The sequence below is a fragment of the Trichosurus vulpecula genome, chromosome 7 (assembly GCF_011100635.1).
Source record: "Trichosurus vulpecula isolate mTriVul1 chromosome 7, mTriVul1.pri, whole genome shotgun sequence".
NCBI lineage: Eukaryota > Metazoa > Chordata > Mammalia > Diprotodontia > Phalangeridae > Trichosurus > Trichosurus vulpecula.
In genome coordinates, this window is record NC_050579.1 from 35960897 (window position 1) to 35976461 (window position 15565).

At 49.7% G+C, this 15565-nt stretch overlaps 1 protein-coding gene across 4 annotated transcripts; it reads left to right on the top strand.

Annotated features, from left to right (window-relative positions):
- Window positions 1-11891: 11891 nt before the first annotated feature.
- Window positions 11892-15245, top strand: TLCD1 (TLC domain containing 1). 4 transcript variants are annotated; one of them, XM_036767619.1, is made up of 6 exons: window positions 11892-11976; window positions 12259-12342; window positions 12668-12888; window positions 13215-13297; window positions 13417-13499; window positions 14417-15245. In XM_036767619.1, exons 3-6 carry the CDS (start codon window positions 12695-12697, stop codon window positions 14798-14800), a joined length of 744 nt encoding a protein of 247 aa, XP_036623514.1. In that variant the 5' UTR covers window positions 11892-11976; window positions 12259-12342; window positions 12668-12694; the 3' UTR covers window positions 14801-15245. The 4 variants fall into 4 exon arrangements, with proteins under 4 accessions (XP_036623514.1, XP_036623513.1, XP_036623516.1 ...); XM_036767618.1 differs by lacking the exon at window positions 11892-11976 and having other exon boundaries at window positions 12160-12342; XM_036767621.1 differs by lacking the exons at window positions 11892-11976; window positions 12259-12342 and adding an exon at window positions 12401-12416.
- The last annotated feature ends 320 nt before the right edge of the window (window positions 15246-15565 follow it).

Sequence of the window (15565 nt, forward strand, 5' to 3'; positions counted from 1 at the left end):
CAGCAGAGAAGTTGGGACAGGATAGGTAGATTTGAGAATGATTAACATAGAAATGCTAACTGAATCTACAGGAGCTGATGAGATCACCAAGCGAATTAGTATAAAGGGAGAAGAGAAAACTGTGAGATACCTAAGTTTAGAGTTTGACTTGGATGAGGATCCAGTGAAGGAAACTGAGAACCAAGAGAGAAGGGTGTCTGGAAAACTTTGAGAGAAGAGGGTAGCAAGGAGAAAAGGGTGATCATCAGTGTCAAAGGCTGCAGAGAGAGGTCAAGGAGGATGAGCATTGAGAGAAGGCCGTTGGATTTGGCAGCTAAGAGATCACTGGTGTCTTTGGTAAAATGGTAACTCTGAAGAGAACAGTTTCTGTGGAATGAAAAGGTCAAAAGCTAGATGGTGAAGGGTTATGAAGAGAGTGAGAGGAGAGAGAGCCAAGGCACCTCTTTTAGATGGCTTTTCTATTGTTAGGGAGTTAGAAGGATCAGGTGAGAGTTTTCTGAGGGTGGGGGAGATAAGGCCATGTTTGTAGGCAGCAGGGAAAGAACCAGGAGATGGGGAGAGGATGAAAATAGGTATTAGAGTGGGGATGACCAAGGCAGTAATCTGTTGGAGGCTGGACTACACAGGTCCTGATTATTCAGGTAGAGGGGTTAGTGGGACAACCTAGGAGCCATCCCAGGCTCTTGCTTACCCCTCATATCCAAGCTGTTGCCAAGAGCTGCAGACTTCACTTTTGTAACATCTCTTGAATCCTCCCCCACCCTGCTACAGGCCCTCATCACCACACACCTGAACTACTGTAATATCCTGCTGGTGGGTCTGCCTGTCTCAAGTCCCTCCCCACTTCAGTCCATCTTCTATTCAGCCACCAAAGGGATTTTCCTGAAGCTCAGGTTGGATCATGTCACCCCACTCCCTACTCAAGAAACTCCAGCGGCTCCCTATTGCCTCCAGGAGCAAATACGAAAACTCTGTTTGGCATTTAAAGTCCCCTTCTCAACCGGGCCCCCTACTTGCTTTCCAGTTTTCTTATGCTTCATTTTCCAACAGGTATTCTTTCATACAGTGACACTGTCCTCCTGGCTCTTCCATAAACAAGACCCTCCATCTCTCAGCTCTGGGCATGTTCACTGGCTGCTCCCCATGCCTGGAATAGTCTTCCTCTTTCATTCCAACTACTGATCTCCCTGGCTTCCTCGAATTCCCAACTAAATCCCTTCTTTTATTGAAAGTCCTCTGTTACTAACTTCCTATTTATCAGGTATATAGCTTGTTTTGTATATGTGTGTTTGCATGTTGTCTGTAGGCTCCTTGAGAGCAGGAACCGTCTTTTGCCTTTTTTTTATCCCCAGCCCTTAGCACTGTGTCTGGCACATAGAAGGTGTTTAATAAATGCTTATTGATTGATTGAGACAGAGGTGAAGGAGGAGATAATGGCAGAAGGCATCTGAGTGACATAAGGAAGAGAGAAGAGGGAGCTCATGGTGCATGCCCAACATTGTGTCTATAACATTGTGTGGGGCAAGGTTGTCAACTGAGAGGGAGTAGGGAGGGGAAGCCATGGGAGGTTTGAGGATGAAAAGGATGGGAAAAGCCATGTAGACAGTGGGAGATGATAAAGGAGGTATAGAAGGATTCCCTAGAAGCAGAGGACCCAGTTAAGGTTGTGTAGTGGACCCAGCCAGAATGGCTGCATGATTTCCTCTAACTACATTTGGCAGCAGAAAAGGAAGGCAGTGGCTGGGAACCAGTACTTCAAACATGTCATACTCACCTCTCTATAACTAGCCAGGCCCCAGCTTGGCCATTTGGGTAGGATTCAGGGATCTGCTCAATGCCATTCTCTGAATCTCTCTCCTCTTTCCACCACTTGCTAGTCAAATCAATATTACATGTCAAAGATCATGCCAACTCATAGCCCTTTGGCCCCACTCAGAAACTCTGGGATCTGAGTTTTCAGGCCGCCTCATCCAAAGCTTCCTTCCCTGGCTACCATCCCCAGCTCTCATACCTCTCCACATCAGCACTGTCCCTCCCTTGTCTCTATCCTGCCCTTCTAGAGTGCCCTCCCAAACCCAGTTCGATTATATTTTACTGTTATTATTGTTGTATTTAGTTTTAGATCACTTTGATTTCCAAATATATCCCTCTCTCCTGAGGCCCATCTCTTATAAGAAAGAAGAGGAAAGTTTTTCAACAAAACTAACACATTAAGAGTTTGTCAGCCTATGCAATGGTCCACACCCATGATCTCTCTCCTCTTCAAAAAGAAATAGATGCATTTTTTTCTTCTCCTCTTCCTTGTTCTGTTGACAAAATGCCCTTATGTCCTCCTGCCAAATACTTTGTAAATACTGTATATTTCATTTCCGGTGTACATATTGTATCTCTGCCCACTCCCTCTGCCCCACCCCACCCCAGGTCCTTGCAAGGGGATGGGATGCGATCACGTTTAGTTGATCAGTCATGTCCAACGCTCTGTGACCCCATTTGGGGCTTTCTTGGCAAAGATTCCCTCTCTAGCTCATTTTACAGATGAAGCAACTGAGGCAAACAGGGCAAAGTGATTTGTCCAGGGTCCCACAGCTAGTAAGTGTCTGAAGCTGAATTTGAACTCAGGTCTTTCTGAGTCCAGGCCTGGCACCCTTTTGTAAGGGGCAGGGGAGGGGGTGGCAGCAATGGTTTATTGTCTTTTCATTCCCAGTATTTGACAGTGTCTTAGTATACAGAAGGTACTTAATAAATGTTTTTTGAATTGAGTCAAATTGGATGCAAAGCCATTCTGTTCATTGCCTAGAAGCTTTTTGGTTTTGTTTTGTTTTTAAATCTCTGCATAGCGCTCACCTGACTAGGTGTTTTATATAGGGAGTGACCCATGTTCTGCTGAGACTGAGACAGTCTCACTTGAAAATACACAATTCACAAGGACAACTGAATTGTAAACACTGAAGCAAAATATAAATAAACCAATGGAAGTACTGGTATTATAAAGGGCAAGGAGTAGGTGGGGCATCATCTGGGACAGGGAGGAGTGTTGGAGTTTCATATTTACCCAAGGAGGGAGAGGGGGACGTCCCAAGGTCACAGAATGATTCAGCTGGGGAAGAAGAGGCAAAGTCTTCTGGACTTCAGTCCCAGGGGAATGTTGTAACTAATTTCTTTCAAGGGACTTTAATGCATCTCCAGTGGAAAGGGCAGAAGAACCAAGCTGCCTCCAGAATTCATTCATTCCATAAACATTGGTTGATCATCAGCTCTGTCCATGGCACAACATGCAAGGCACCGGGGCTAGGATGGAGAGGGTTCTAAATAGACTCTGCTCTTAAGAAGCTTATCATCCAATGGGGATCAGAGAGGACCCATAAACACCTTCCTTAGATATGAGGGAAAGGGAGACAAGTGAAGGAAGGAATGAGTTCAGTCAACAGGCATTTGTGAATGTGCCAGACGGTGTCTAACAGTGGGGGCACAGACAAGGTCAATCCCACCCTCAAGGAACTGACATTCTATCGAGAGAGATATGAAGTATGTATACAGGATTGTAAGGAGTATATAGAGGAGATGGGAGCAAACATTTATTAAGCACTTACTATGTTCCAGACACTGGGTTAAGTGCTTTGGGGGGCCATCTCCAGTCATCCTGATCTATATCTGGCCACTGGACCCAGATGGCTGCAGAGGAGAAAGTGAGGCTGGTGACTTTGCACAGCCCTGCCTCTCTTAAATCCAGTTCACTTGCATGTCATGGCATGGCATCACCTTCCTGATGTCATGATCCTCTTCGAGAATGATGGACAAAAAACAACTGCTACATGCTTTACAAACATTTGTTTGTTTTTCAGTTGTCTCTGATTCAGATACTGGGGTGGTTTGCCATTTCCTGGAGGAAACTGAGGAAAACAGGGTTAAGTGACTTGTCCAGGGTCACACAGCTAATAAGTGTCTGAGGCTATATTTGAACTCAGAAAGATGAATTTTCTTGATGCCCAGCCCCGTGCTGTATCCAATGGGCAGCCTAACTGCTTTACAAATATCTCATACTGTATCCAATGCGCCACCTAGCTGCTTTACAAATTATCTCATACAAAAAGAAATGCAAAAGAATAAATAGATGGCTCAGTGGATAGAACACCTGGAAGTCAGGAAGACGAGTTCAAATCCAGCGTCAGACACTTCTAGCTGCATGACCCTGGCAAATCACTTAACTGGTTTGCCTCAGTTTCCTCATCTGTAAAATAGAGATAAGAGCACTTACCTCTCAAGGTTGTTGTGAGGATCAAAGTCTCTCAGTTTCTTTTGCTTGCTTCTCCTCCTCTAACCTTAGGTATCCCTCACGGCTCTGCCCTGGGCCCTTTTCTCTTCTCCCCTACGGCCTGTCACTCGGTGATCTCATCAGCTCCCATGGATTTAATTCCCTATCTCTATGCGGATGACTCTCAAATCTACCTTTCCTGTCCCAAATTCTCTGCTGACCTCCAGTCTTCAACTCCAGCTGCCTTTCACACATGCAGCAGACATTTTAAACTCAACGTGTCCAAAACAGAACTCATTATACACCCACCCCACCCCCCATTCTAGCTTCCCTATTACTGAAGAGAATACCATCCTCCCCCAGGCTCACAACCTAGGATTCACCCTGGACTCCTCACTATTTCTCACCCAACTCCTGACCCTCACCAACCCAGCTGCTGCCAAGGGCCATTGATTTCACCTTTGTAACATCTCCCAAATATGCCTCCTTCTCTCTCCTGATACTGTAATGCACCCAACCCACTTAACCCCCTTTAAGCCACTACTGGAAGCCTTCCTGAGCCCCTTTTAATTCCAGTGCCTTTCCGCTTTTCATTATTTGTGTGTTATCCTTTCTATATAATCCGCTTTGTATATATTTGTTGGCATGTTATCTCATTAGATTGTAAGCTGATTGAGGGCAGGAACTGTTTTTTGCCTCTTTTTGTATCTTGGGTGCTTAGCATAGGGCCAGGCACATAGTAGAGGCTTAATAAATGTTTATTGATTGTTGAATTAATCACTATAAAGTGCTTAGCAGTGCCCGGCACACAGTAGGTGCTTCATAAATGTTAGCTATCATTATTACCAGGCAATCAGGAAGGGAGGGCACTACCAGCTGAAGGGATCTGGAAAGGCTTCCTGTAGAATGTGGTATTTGAACTAGGTCTTGACAGAATCGGGAATCCAGAGGGGCAGATAGGGTGGGAAGGCATTCCAGGCATGGCTTGGGATAACCAGAGCAAAGGTAAAAACTTCCCAACACAGAGCCCCCTTTCAGGGGAATAGCAGGAGGACTGGTCCGGCTGGCCTGGGGAGAGCATTAATGTATAACCAGGCTAGAAAGGTGGACTGGGGTCAAATTTCCAAGGGTTTTAAATGCCAAACAGAGGAGTTTGCATTTAATCCCAGAGGCCACAGGGAACCACTAGAGTGTATTTAGTCAAGGAATAACATGGTCAGATCTGTGCTTAGGAAAATCACTTTAACTGTTTAGTTGACTATCTCCAAATTAACCCCTCTATATCTTGCTTGGGGCAGACAGGTGGTGTAGTGGGTAGAACATTGGCCTGGAGTTGGAAAAACTCATCTTCCTGAATTCATATCTGGCCTCTGACACTTACTAGCTGTGTGACCCTGGGCAAGTCACTTAACCCTGTTTGCCTCAGTTTCCTCATCTGTAAAATGAGCTGTCTTTCCTACTGGACAAGGGAAGCAGGGACTGTCTTTTGCCTTTCTTTGCATCCACAGCACTTAGCATGGTGCCTGGTACATAGTAGGCCTTAAAAAAATGATGCTTGTTGAAGGACGGATTGAAGTGAGTAGATGCTTGAGCCAGGGAGACCAAGGAGGAGACAACTGGAGCAGGCAGAGCTAGATGGAGATGGAGACATGGGTTGAGTCCAAGAGGTGGGCACAACCAGCTTATATAACTGATTAGGGTGAGAGAGGGGGAGGGGTCATAGATAATCAGGAAGATGATAGGATAAATGGTCCAGAAACAAATAATGGCTTTTTCAATGGCAAGAAGGTGTGTTACTTTTGCCTTATCCCTCCTTGGTCAGAAAGTGACCTCCCTGACGGCAGGGACTGTCTCTTTTTCCCTATTCCTAGTGCTGGACCTGCTGTTGTTGTTGTTCAGTCATTTCAGTACTGTCTGACTCTTTGTTTTTCTTGGAAAAGATATTGGAGCGGTTTGCCATTTCCTTCCCCAGCTCATTTGACAGACGAGGAAACTGAGGCAAACAGGGCTAAGTGACTGGCCCAGGGTCACACACCTAGTCTGAGGCCAGATTTGATCTCATTTCCTGATTCCAAGCCCAGTGCTCTGTCCAGTTTACCACCTAGCTGCCCTGGGGAATGGCAATATAGGATGAAATAAAAGGAGGTTTGTGTTAGAGTGTGGAGGGCCTTGAATGCCAGGATCATAACTCTATTGTTTGTGCAAGGAGACCCACTGAAGGTAGAGAATGACACGATCAGAACAATGTATTTGTGGCATCACTCAAATAGAGATGTAAAGGATGGAGGGGAGAATATGTTGTCAGTCAGTCAATAAGCATTTATAAAACACCTACTGTGTGCCAGGCTCTGTGCAAAGCATTGGGGATACAAAGGGAGGTCAATCTCCCAGTTTAATGGGACAGATGACTATGTATAAACAAGCCACAGATGGGATAAATAGGAGGGAATCGACGGAGGCCAAGCCTAGCATTAAGAGGGCTTGGGAGAGGCTTCCTGTGGGACATGTGGATTTAACTGGGACCTGAAAGAAGGTGGGGGGGAAGGGGAAGGGGAAGGGGAAGGGGAAGGGGAAGGGGAAGAGGAAGGAGAAGGAGAAGGAGAAGCAGAGGGAGGGAGAGGGAGAGAGAAAGAAAGGGAGAGAGAGGAAGAGGAAGGGAGAGGGAAAGAAAGAGAGAGAGAGAGAAAGGGGGAGGGAGGGAGGGAGAGAGTGTGTGAGAGAGTGATGGATGATGCGAAAGGCTGCAGAGAGGTCAAGAAGGATGAGAACTGAGAAAAAGCTAAAGGATTTTGGCAATCACAAGCCTTTGATTGAGTGGATCAAAACAAAATGTGGCAAGTCCTCCAAGAGATGGGAGTCTCGGATCATCTTTCTTGTCTCCTGAAGAACCTGTATGTGGGCCAAAAAGCGAATATGGAACAATTGATTGAGTTACAACTGGGAAAAAAATAGAGTATGACAAGGTTGTGTATTGTCACCTTATTTAACTTATATGCAGAGAACACCGTGCGAAATGCCAGTCTGGATGAGTCAAAAGCTGGTAGAAACATCAACAATCTCAGACATACAGACCAAGCTACTGTGATGGCCAAAAATGAGGAGAAATTAAGAAGCCTCTTGATGAGGGTGAAAAGAGGAGAGTGGCTTGAAGCTTAACACTGAAAAAAACTTATATCTTGGCAACTGGTCCCATCACTTCCTGGCAAAAAGAGGGAGAAGAAATGGAAGCAGCATCCGATTTTACATTCTTGGGCTGCTCAAAGATCACCGCAGATGGCCATTGTAGCTGTGAAATTAAAAGACACTTGCTCCTTGGAAGGAAAGCTATGGCAAATCTGGAGAGATCACTAAAAAGCAGAGACATCACCTTTTCAACAAAGGTTCATATATTCAAAGCTATGGTTTTTCTAGAAGCAAGTGAGAGTTGGACCATAAAGAAAGCTGAGCACCCCAGAATCAGTGCTTTCAAATGTTGCTGGAGATGTTTGAGAGTCCCTTGGACCGCAAGGAGATCGATCGGATTAGTCAATACTTAAAGAAATGAAGCCAGGCTATTCACCGGAAGGTCATATACTGATGCTGAAGCTTAAATACTTTGGCCACATTATGGGAAGACAGGACTCCCTGGAAAAGGCCCAGATGTTGGGAAAGATTGAAGGCAAAGGAAAAAGGGGATGGCAGAGGACGAGATGGATGGATAGTGTCATGGAGGTTGTGCACATGAACTTGGACAGACTTTGGGAGACAGTGGAGGATAGAAGGACCTGGCATGCTATGGTCCATAGGGTCAGAAAGAGTTGGATGTGAGCTAACGAACAACAAAAATGACAAGATCTTTGGAAACTTCGGGCAGTTTTGGTTGAATGATGGGGTCATCAGCTGGAAGGGAGAGGACAGGAAGTTGAGACACTCCTGGAGGCTAGATGTCCAGTGAGGGAGCTGGGAAATGAGAAGGGAATGGACAAGACTGGTGGTAGTAGGAGTTGAGAAGGAGGAGAGGGCTACTGGACAAATTGGACTTTGGCAATTACTGGATGAGGGGAGTGAGGGAGAGGAAATTTAACTGGTCAAAAATGACTTCCAGCTTTTGATCCAGGATAACTGGGAGGATGGTGGTACCATCAAGAGAGACAGAAAAATAAGGGGGGAGGGGAGCAGATCTGGAGAATGACAGTGAGTTCAGGTTTGTGTACAACTCAGATGGAGACGATCAGCAAATGGTTAAAAAAAAATTGGATCCTCAGCTTGGTGGGAGGTTGGGTGTGGAGATTAATAATAATACCAAGTATTTCTATAGCACTTTTGAGATTTGCGAAGCACTCTATTACTATGCTTGATCCTCACAACAACTTTGTGAAGCAGGTGCTATTATTAAGTGACCTGCCCAAGGTCACACAGCTAGTAAGTGTGTCAAGTGTCTGAGGCCAAATTTGAACTCAGGTCCTCCTGACTCCAGGGCCGCTGCTCTACTCACTTCGACACCTACCTGCCCCAAGTAGGTGCTATTATTATCCTAATTTTACAGATGATTAAACTGAGGCTGAGAGGTAAAAGGGACCTTTGGAGGATCAGATAGCAAGTGTCTAGAGCAGCATTTGAACTCAGGTCTTCCTGATTCTAGGTTAGCATTCCACCCACCTCACTACCTACCTGTCAAAAAGATTTAAGAGTCATAAAGTCATAGCATTTTGGAGATGGAAGATGAAATCTGCCGATCTAGTCAAATGCCATCTCCTTGTGTTGCAGAGGAGAAAAACCTGGGGCGATAAAGTCATGAGGTGATTCGGCCAAGGTCCACATGAAAAGCACAAGAGCCAAGTCAGGGCATGTGAGTTCTTTCCACTACATGGTACCGGAGGCCATGAGACCAATGAGAGAAGGCCGAGGAGAGAACCTTGGGAGTGACCACTTGTAAGGAGGCCAGAAGACGCCAAGGGCACAGCAGAGGGGGTGGTCTGAGAGACTGGAGATAAAGAACCACGAGTACCTGTTTCAGAAATCTAGAGAAAAGAAGGAGTGAAGAAGGGGCTTGGCCTCTGTGCCAGGTGTCCAGGAGATCAAAGACAGACTTAAAACACCCAAAAGGATTTAGCTCCATGATAAGAGGTTTGAGTGAGGTAGTGTCAGCATTTCAGGAATGAGGAGAGGGGAAGCTAGATTTCCTGGGGTTAAGACTGAGGTGCCCTGGGTGATTCGAGAATTTCTTCCACAAGGGCCTCAGTCCCTAATCAAATCATAGATCCTGTCCAAAGACAATAGGAAAAGACTCAAGTGAAGGAGGGGGAAGGAGGCATATTGGAAGACAGCTAGCCTGGAACATGCTCACCTGGGCAAGTCACTTCAATCAATCAATATTCAGACGACCAACATTTATCAGGCTCCAGAGATACAAAAAGAGACAAAGGGCAGTCCCTACCCTCAAGAAGCTTACGGTCCAAGGGAGAGACAATACGCAAACAAATATGTACAAACAGGATAAATAAGAGATCATTCACAGAGGGAGGACCCTAGAATTAAGACGGATTGGGGTAAGGTTTCCTGTAGAAGGCAGGATTTTAGCTGGAACTTAATGGAAGCCGAGGAGGTCAGTCTTTGGAGAGGAGGAGAAGGGGGAACATTCTAGACCAGGGCTGGGGAATCTGTGGCTCTTTGACTGAATCCAAACTTCACAGAACAAATTCTTTTATTAAGGGGATTTGTTCTGTGAAGTTTGGATTCTGTCAAAGGGCTGCACTTGAGGACCTAGACGGCCACATGGGGCCTCAGAGGTGGAAGGTTCCCCACCCTTGTTCTAGACATTAAGTGTAAATAAAGTCTTTTTTCGAAGTTTGACAGAATCACCTGAGCCAGCTCAGGAGGCCAGCATGGTCAAGGTTCAGTTCTTGGAGGGCCCAGGGGGAAGGGCAGACTCTTGGACATTCTGGGGCCTCCCTTTGCCCCTGGCCCCTGTCTCAAACAGGAAGTGGGTCTAATTCTAGGCTCTCAGTGGCATCATAAATGCTTTATAATAATGGGGGTGATGGTAATTAGATGAATGCTGGGCTTCTGTGGCTTCTGAGTGGGTGGGAGAGGAATGTAGGAGACATGGGAGCTGGAAGATGGGAAACTAGTTTGGGGAACCCCCTCCTTTCTCTCCCACCTCCAGTGGTCCCCATTTCTGCCTCTCATCCCTCCACCACCTTATAGGTTCAACCCCTACTGTGGTATAAAGGAAGCACAGGGCTAGGCACTTTGCGAGGTATGGGTTTGGATAAGGCAGGGTCCCAGCCCTCAAGGAGCTCCCACATGGCCACAATAAGAATTAATTATTATTATTCGTAAAATTTGACATATGCTAATGCCTTTGAACCTCACAAGAATCCTAGGAGGTAGGTGCTATTATGATCCCCTTATTTATATGAGGAAACATCTCAGTTAGAAACAGCCTCATTTAGATGAGGCTGAGAGGTTAAATGACTGGGCCAGCAGCATACATCTAGTATCTGAGGCTGCATTTGAACATGGGTCTTCCCGATTCTGGTTTCTACCCACTGTACCACCTAGCTGCCTTGTAATAGATAATATAGGTGCTTTGGAGGTATGAGAAGTGTGAAGTCTGCGGGATGCTACCTCTGAAACCTTTAGGGCTTCTGGTTTCTCTCCTCTTCACCTCCTTGAAACTGTCCCCACCTAGAAAAACTGGAAGGGGTGGGGGGGTATCGGGCTACAGCTAAGTGAGCTGTCTTAGGAGTGGGATGAGGGGCCCAGAGCAAAGATTGGGGAGGATATTTCCATTGACGAGCATGGCTTTCTCTTATTTAGGAACAGTCCAGGCCCGGAGGAGCCAGGCTGGGTTAATGTGTAAGCTGAGAAGCTCCTTGATGGGGAGAGTAAACATCTCTGGGGTTTGGGGAAGGGGGAAAGTTGCAGGGCTGGGGCGAGAGGCATTCAAGTGTGAGCAGAGGCTTACAGGGAGAGCAAGCCTGGGCACTGCCCCTCTCTCCCCTGAGTGGGCATCCTAGACTGTTGGGGGCCAGATGGGACCCAGAGAGCTTCCAAGGATCACAGAGCTAGAGCTTGGAAGGACCATCCCCCTCCCATGGCTCAGTCTGACCCAGCCTTTTAGACGGCCAAGAACACTGGACTTGGAATCAGGACACGGGTCTGAATCCCAGCTGTGCCACTTGGTAGCTCTTAGCAACCTGGGGCGAGTCCCTGGGCCTCTCTGAGCCTCAGCGTTCTCATCTGCAAAAGGGGGTAACAGGGGCAGTTGCTTTGCAAATCTCAAACCGCCCCTGAAACGGGAAATTACGGACGCTGCCATTCTTTCCAGTGGAGGGAGCGGAGCATCCAGCAAGGATGGATTTGGGGGACACCTCGAGGGACACCGAGAGCTCCCACGCAAACTAGAGCATGTTTGTCAGGTGCCTGGCACACAGCAGACACTTAATAAGAGCACCTCCTCATCACATTAGCGAGGTACCGTCTCTTTTCACAACCCCCTCCTCACCCGGCCGGGCTGGACGTGGGGGCCGGGGGCTCCTCCGCGCAGCCACACTGACACCTAGCGGCTCTGGTCAGCAGCTGCTCGGGACATCTGGGTCCCAGGACACGTGCGGAGCAGGGGGAGGGAGGGGGCGGAGCGCCCCAAAGAGGAAGGGCGAACCGGAGCCGGCGGGGGACAAATGCCGGCCATGGGGTCCGACGGGGCGGGACGGAGCTCGGCGGGCCCGGCGGAAGCGAAGGTCACTCCAAGGGCCGGAGAGGCCGGAGGGGTGGGGGAGGGGAGGCCGTCCCCCACCCCCAGCACGGGGCCGAGGGACTGGCGCGGAGCGGGACAGCCCGGCCCCTTCCCTGCCAGGGGGTGGCGTCGGGCTGTAGGCGGGGGAAGCCCGGGCAGGAGGGAACCCGCCCGGGGACTCTCCGGGTTAATGAGGCTGGGGGAGGGAGCAAGAGGAGAGGGCGGAGGGAAGCCGGAAAGAATCCCTGGCTGTCCCCTCCGCCCGCTCACAAGCTTCCCACCGCAGGCGGCAGCAGCTCTCGCTCCCGCTACCGGACGCTCCGTCCCCAGGCACCGGTAGCCACCCCTGGCCGACGCGGGCGCTCCGCAGGTGAGCCCTCCTGGACGGGGCGGGAGGCCGGCGCCCCTTACCCGCGCCGGACCTTCTCCGGGCAACTTGGAAAAGTTGGTTTCTGTGGGTGCCGGACCTCCGGGGCCCCCAGCGGAGCCGAGGGAGGCGCGGGGAGAGGGTGCTGCCCGGGAGGGGGCGGTGCAGGAGCCCGGGGCCCAGCGGGGGCGGGGGGGAGGAGGAGGAGGTGGCAGGGGGTGGGAGGAGCGCCCGCGGGCCTAGGGGGCGGGGGCATTGGCGCCGGGGGGGAGGGGCCGGAGGGAGGGAGGGGGGCGGCCGCTGACAGCCCGAGAGGTCGCCCCGACAGCCGCGGCACATCCGGAGCGGCGCCCACATGCCGGTGCTCCTGTTCCCCCCGCTGCTGCTGCTGCTGGGCAGCACGCTGATCTTCCGGGCCAAGCTGCTGCTGCTCTGCCGCCTGCCCTTGCCTGGCCACGTGCGGGGAGACCCCTTGCGCACCTGGCGCTGGCACAACCTGCTCGTCTCCTTCGCCCACTCCATAGTGTCCGGGTTCTGGGCGCTGCTCTGGTGAGTGGGGAGGGGCGCGGTGCCGGGGGAGCCCTTGGGGGGCGGGCCGAGCCCGGCAGGCTCACCTGATCCCCAATTTGGAATCCCGGCCAACTGAGAACAGGGCGGGGCCGGGAGGGGAAGGGGAGCTCTCACCTGGGAAACGGGAGGTACCTGGACGCCGGCCAGGCCCCGCCCAGCGTCTGGCCCCACCCAGCCCGTTCCTCTGCAGCCAATCAGGAGGGGCCGGTCTCTCGGAACATTTCCCCCCCCGCACTTGGGAGCCAGTGGAGTGATGAGGGATCTCCCCACCAGCGCCCCCTCTCCCTCCTCCCCTTTTCCCACAGCGTCTGGCAGACCCCGGAGATGCTGGTGGAGCTGGAGACAGCCTCGTCCACCTCTGGATATCTGCTCGTCTGCTTCTCCACCGGTAGGTGCTGGCCAGGCACGGGGCCCTCTGGGGCTCCCTGAGGGGTGGGTGTGCAGGCATGCCCCAAGACCCGTCCGGCCAGCTGAGCCTCGGCCTTTCTCGCTTTCTCTCTTCTCAAGGCTATTTCATCCACGACACGGTGGACATCGTGGTGAGCAAGCAGGCCCAGGCTTCTTGGGAGTATCTGGTCCATCATGTTTTGGTGAGTGAGAGGCACGGGGGTGGAGACGGGGTAGAAGCCTGGAGTCAGCACTTATCAAATTGGCTCTTCTTGTCCTGCTCCTGTAAGGGCGGGGTAGGATTTCATCTTCCCAGCCTTGTGGCAGGAACAGACTGTTCCAGAAGCTAGAGCTACCCCAGGGTCCTTCTCCCTCCTTTTTCCCAAGGGCCCTGGGCTACAGACTACTTCCCCTGGAAATGGATCTACAGTGGTCCACTAGGGCGAGGGACATAGAACATCCCTGCATGAAGCAGAAGCCACATTTGGGTGCTAAATAGACATCGGCTTCTTTCCATTCCTGTAATTATTTGAGACATTTTATGATTCTGGAACTAAGATTTGAGAAGGAACCACTTTCTAGCAAGGCAGAAACCTTGATTATCTTTCTGTGCATCTCAAGGACATCTCAAGTGGTGTGCACTAGTCCTCAAGTCTCAGACAAGGACCTGGGCTGGGCAGTCCATGAGTATCGCTTGCACGTTCCCACTGTGGTCTGTCTGGGGTAGATAGTGGTGGGTAAAAAGGCTAGCATAGGCCAAGGCAGTATCACAAGGAGCTGGCCTAGCAGATGAGGTCAGAGTTTACGCTGCCCTTCTGGAGCATGCTGTGGATCAGTCATGCTCTGCCAACCTGAACTGGTGGTCAGGCCCTCTTATACAGTGTGGGTGAAGCAAGTTTCCTGTCACTTATCCCTACTTAGGAGTTGTGTTCAATCAGTTGTATTGAAATGTCATTACCAGAGTACATTAAATTAAAAAATTCCCAGGTTAGAGCTCTTGCAGAATGACTCTTAAAGAGACATCCCCAAAGATGATCCCCTCTTTAGATCAGGGGCCCACCATCTTTTGTACCACCTGAGCCAAATGTTTCTAACATCCTTCTCTTGCCATCTCCTCTAGGCCATTGCTGCCTTTGTCTCAGGCATTTTTAAGGGCACCTTCGTGGCAGGGGGGGTCATGACCCTATTTGTGGAAGTCAGTAACATCTTCCTTACGATGAGAATGTTGATGAAGCTCAGTAACAACCAGGACTGCGTTTTCTACCAGGTCAACAAGTACGTCAACCTGGTCATGTACTTCCTCTTTCGCCTGGCCCCCCAGGCCTACCTCACCAGCTTTTTCCTTCGGTACCTGGGGCAGAGGACAGAGGGTGGCTTTCTGCTCAGCATCCTGTTGATGGTGGATTTGATGATTCTCATCTACTTTTCCCGCCTCCTTCGCTCAGACTTCTGCCCAGGGAGAGCTTCCCTTCGGCATAACAAAGACAAGTTTCTGACCGAATAGGTCTGATCTGTCCTTTGCTAACTTTGGGGACTGTGTGGCCTAGTACCTCTCTGGCACAGGCACCTATTATTTCTCTACCGACTTAGATGTACTATTGAAGACACTAAAAAAAAAAAAAAACCAAAGCTCACTAATTTGGAAATCCTTTCTATGGTCAAGGGAAGCCAGCAGTTGAATTAGAAAGCTCCTTTGGGTGTGGTAGCCTGGGGAAGACTTTTGTTCATTCCTTGGTACAACAGAGGTAAGGCCAGAGCTAAAGAAGGAAGCTTTATCATGAACAAGGATCATGTAAAATGTTCCGTAACCCACACAGGGCCGAATTTTGTTCTGACCAGTCAAAACTCCCTTAAGAACACATACAAGAAACACTACCAACTTCAACCTCTTACTTGGAAGCTAGAGGTCAGTAGTCATACTTCCTTCTTTGTGAACATAAAGGAACAGTTAACCTTGTACTGACAATGGGGTCTTCATTCCTCCTCCCCACAGTCCTAGACATGGGCAGAACACAAAACTGAAGCCCACAGGATTTCAATGGGCTCCCCCTGAGGTTAGCCTTCTTTGGCTAGGGCCATGGGGAGCGAAAGCCCTAAGGAGGGCAAAGCACCACCAAGCCCATCAAGCTCTAGGCCCTAAAGCTTGTTCCCTCCCCCACTGTTATCCTCCTGGGAGTAGGTACTGTTTAAGCAGCACAGATGACTTTAGCCCTAGGGACAGCAGACAACTTGCAGGGCCACAAAGTGAGGAGCAGGATTTTGTCCAGAC

What these genes read in the sequence shown, in the direction of transcription:
- TLCD1 (XM_036767619.1), top strand. Translation starts at nt 12,695, where the DNA reads ATGCCGGTGCTCCTGTTCCCCCCGCTGCTGCTGCTGCTGGGCAGCACG. An exon ending in GGGTTCTGGGCGCTGCTCTG is followed by an intron (nt 12,889 to 13,214) that starts GTGAGTGGGGAG and finishes CTTTTCCCACAG; the next exon opens with CGTCTGGCAGACCCCGGAGA. An exon ending in ATCTGGTCCATCATGTTTTG is followed by an intron (nt 13,500 to 14,416) that starts GTGAGTGAGAGG and finishes CATCTCCTCTAG; the next exon opens with GCCATTGCTGCCTTTGTCTC.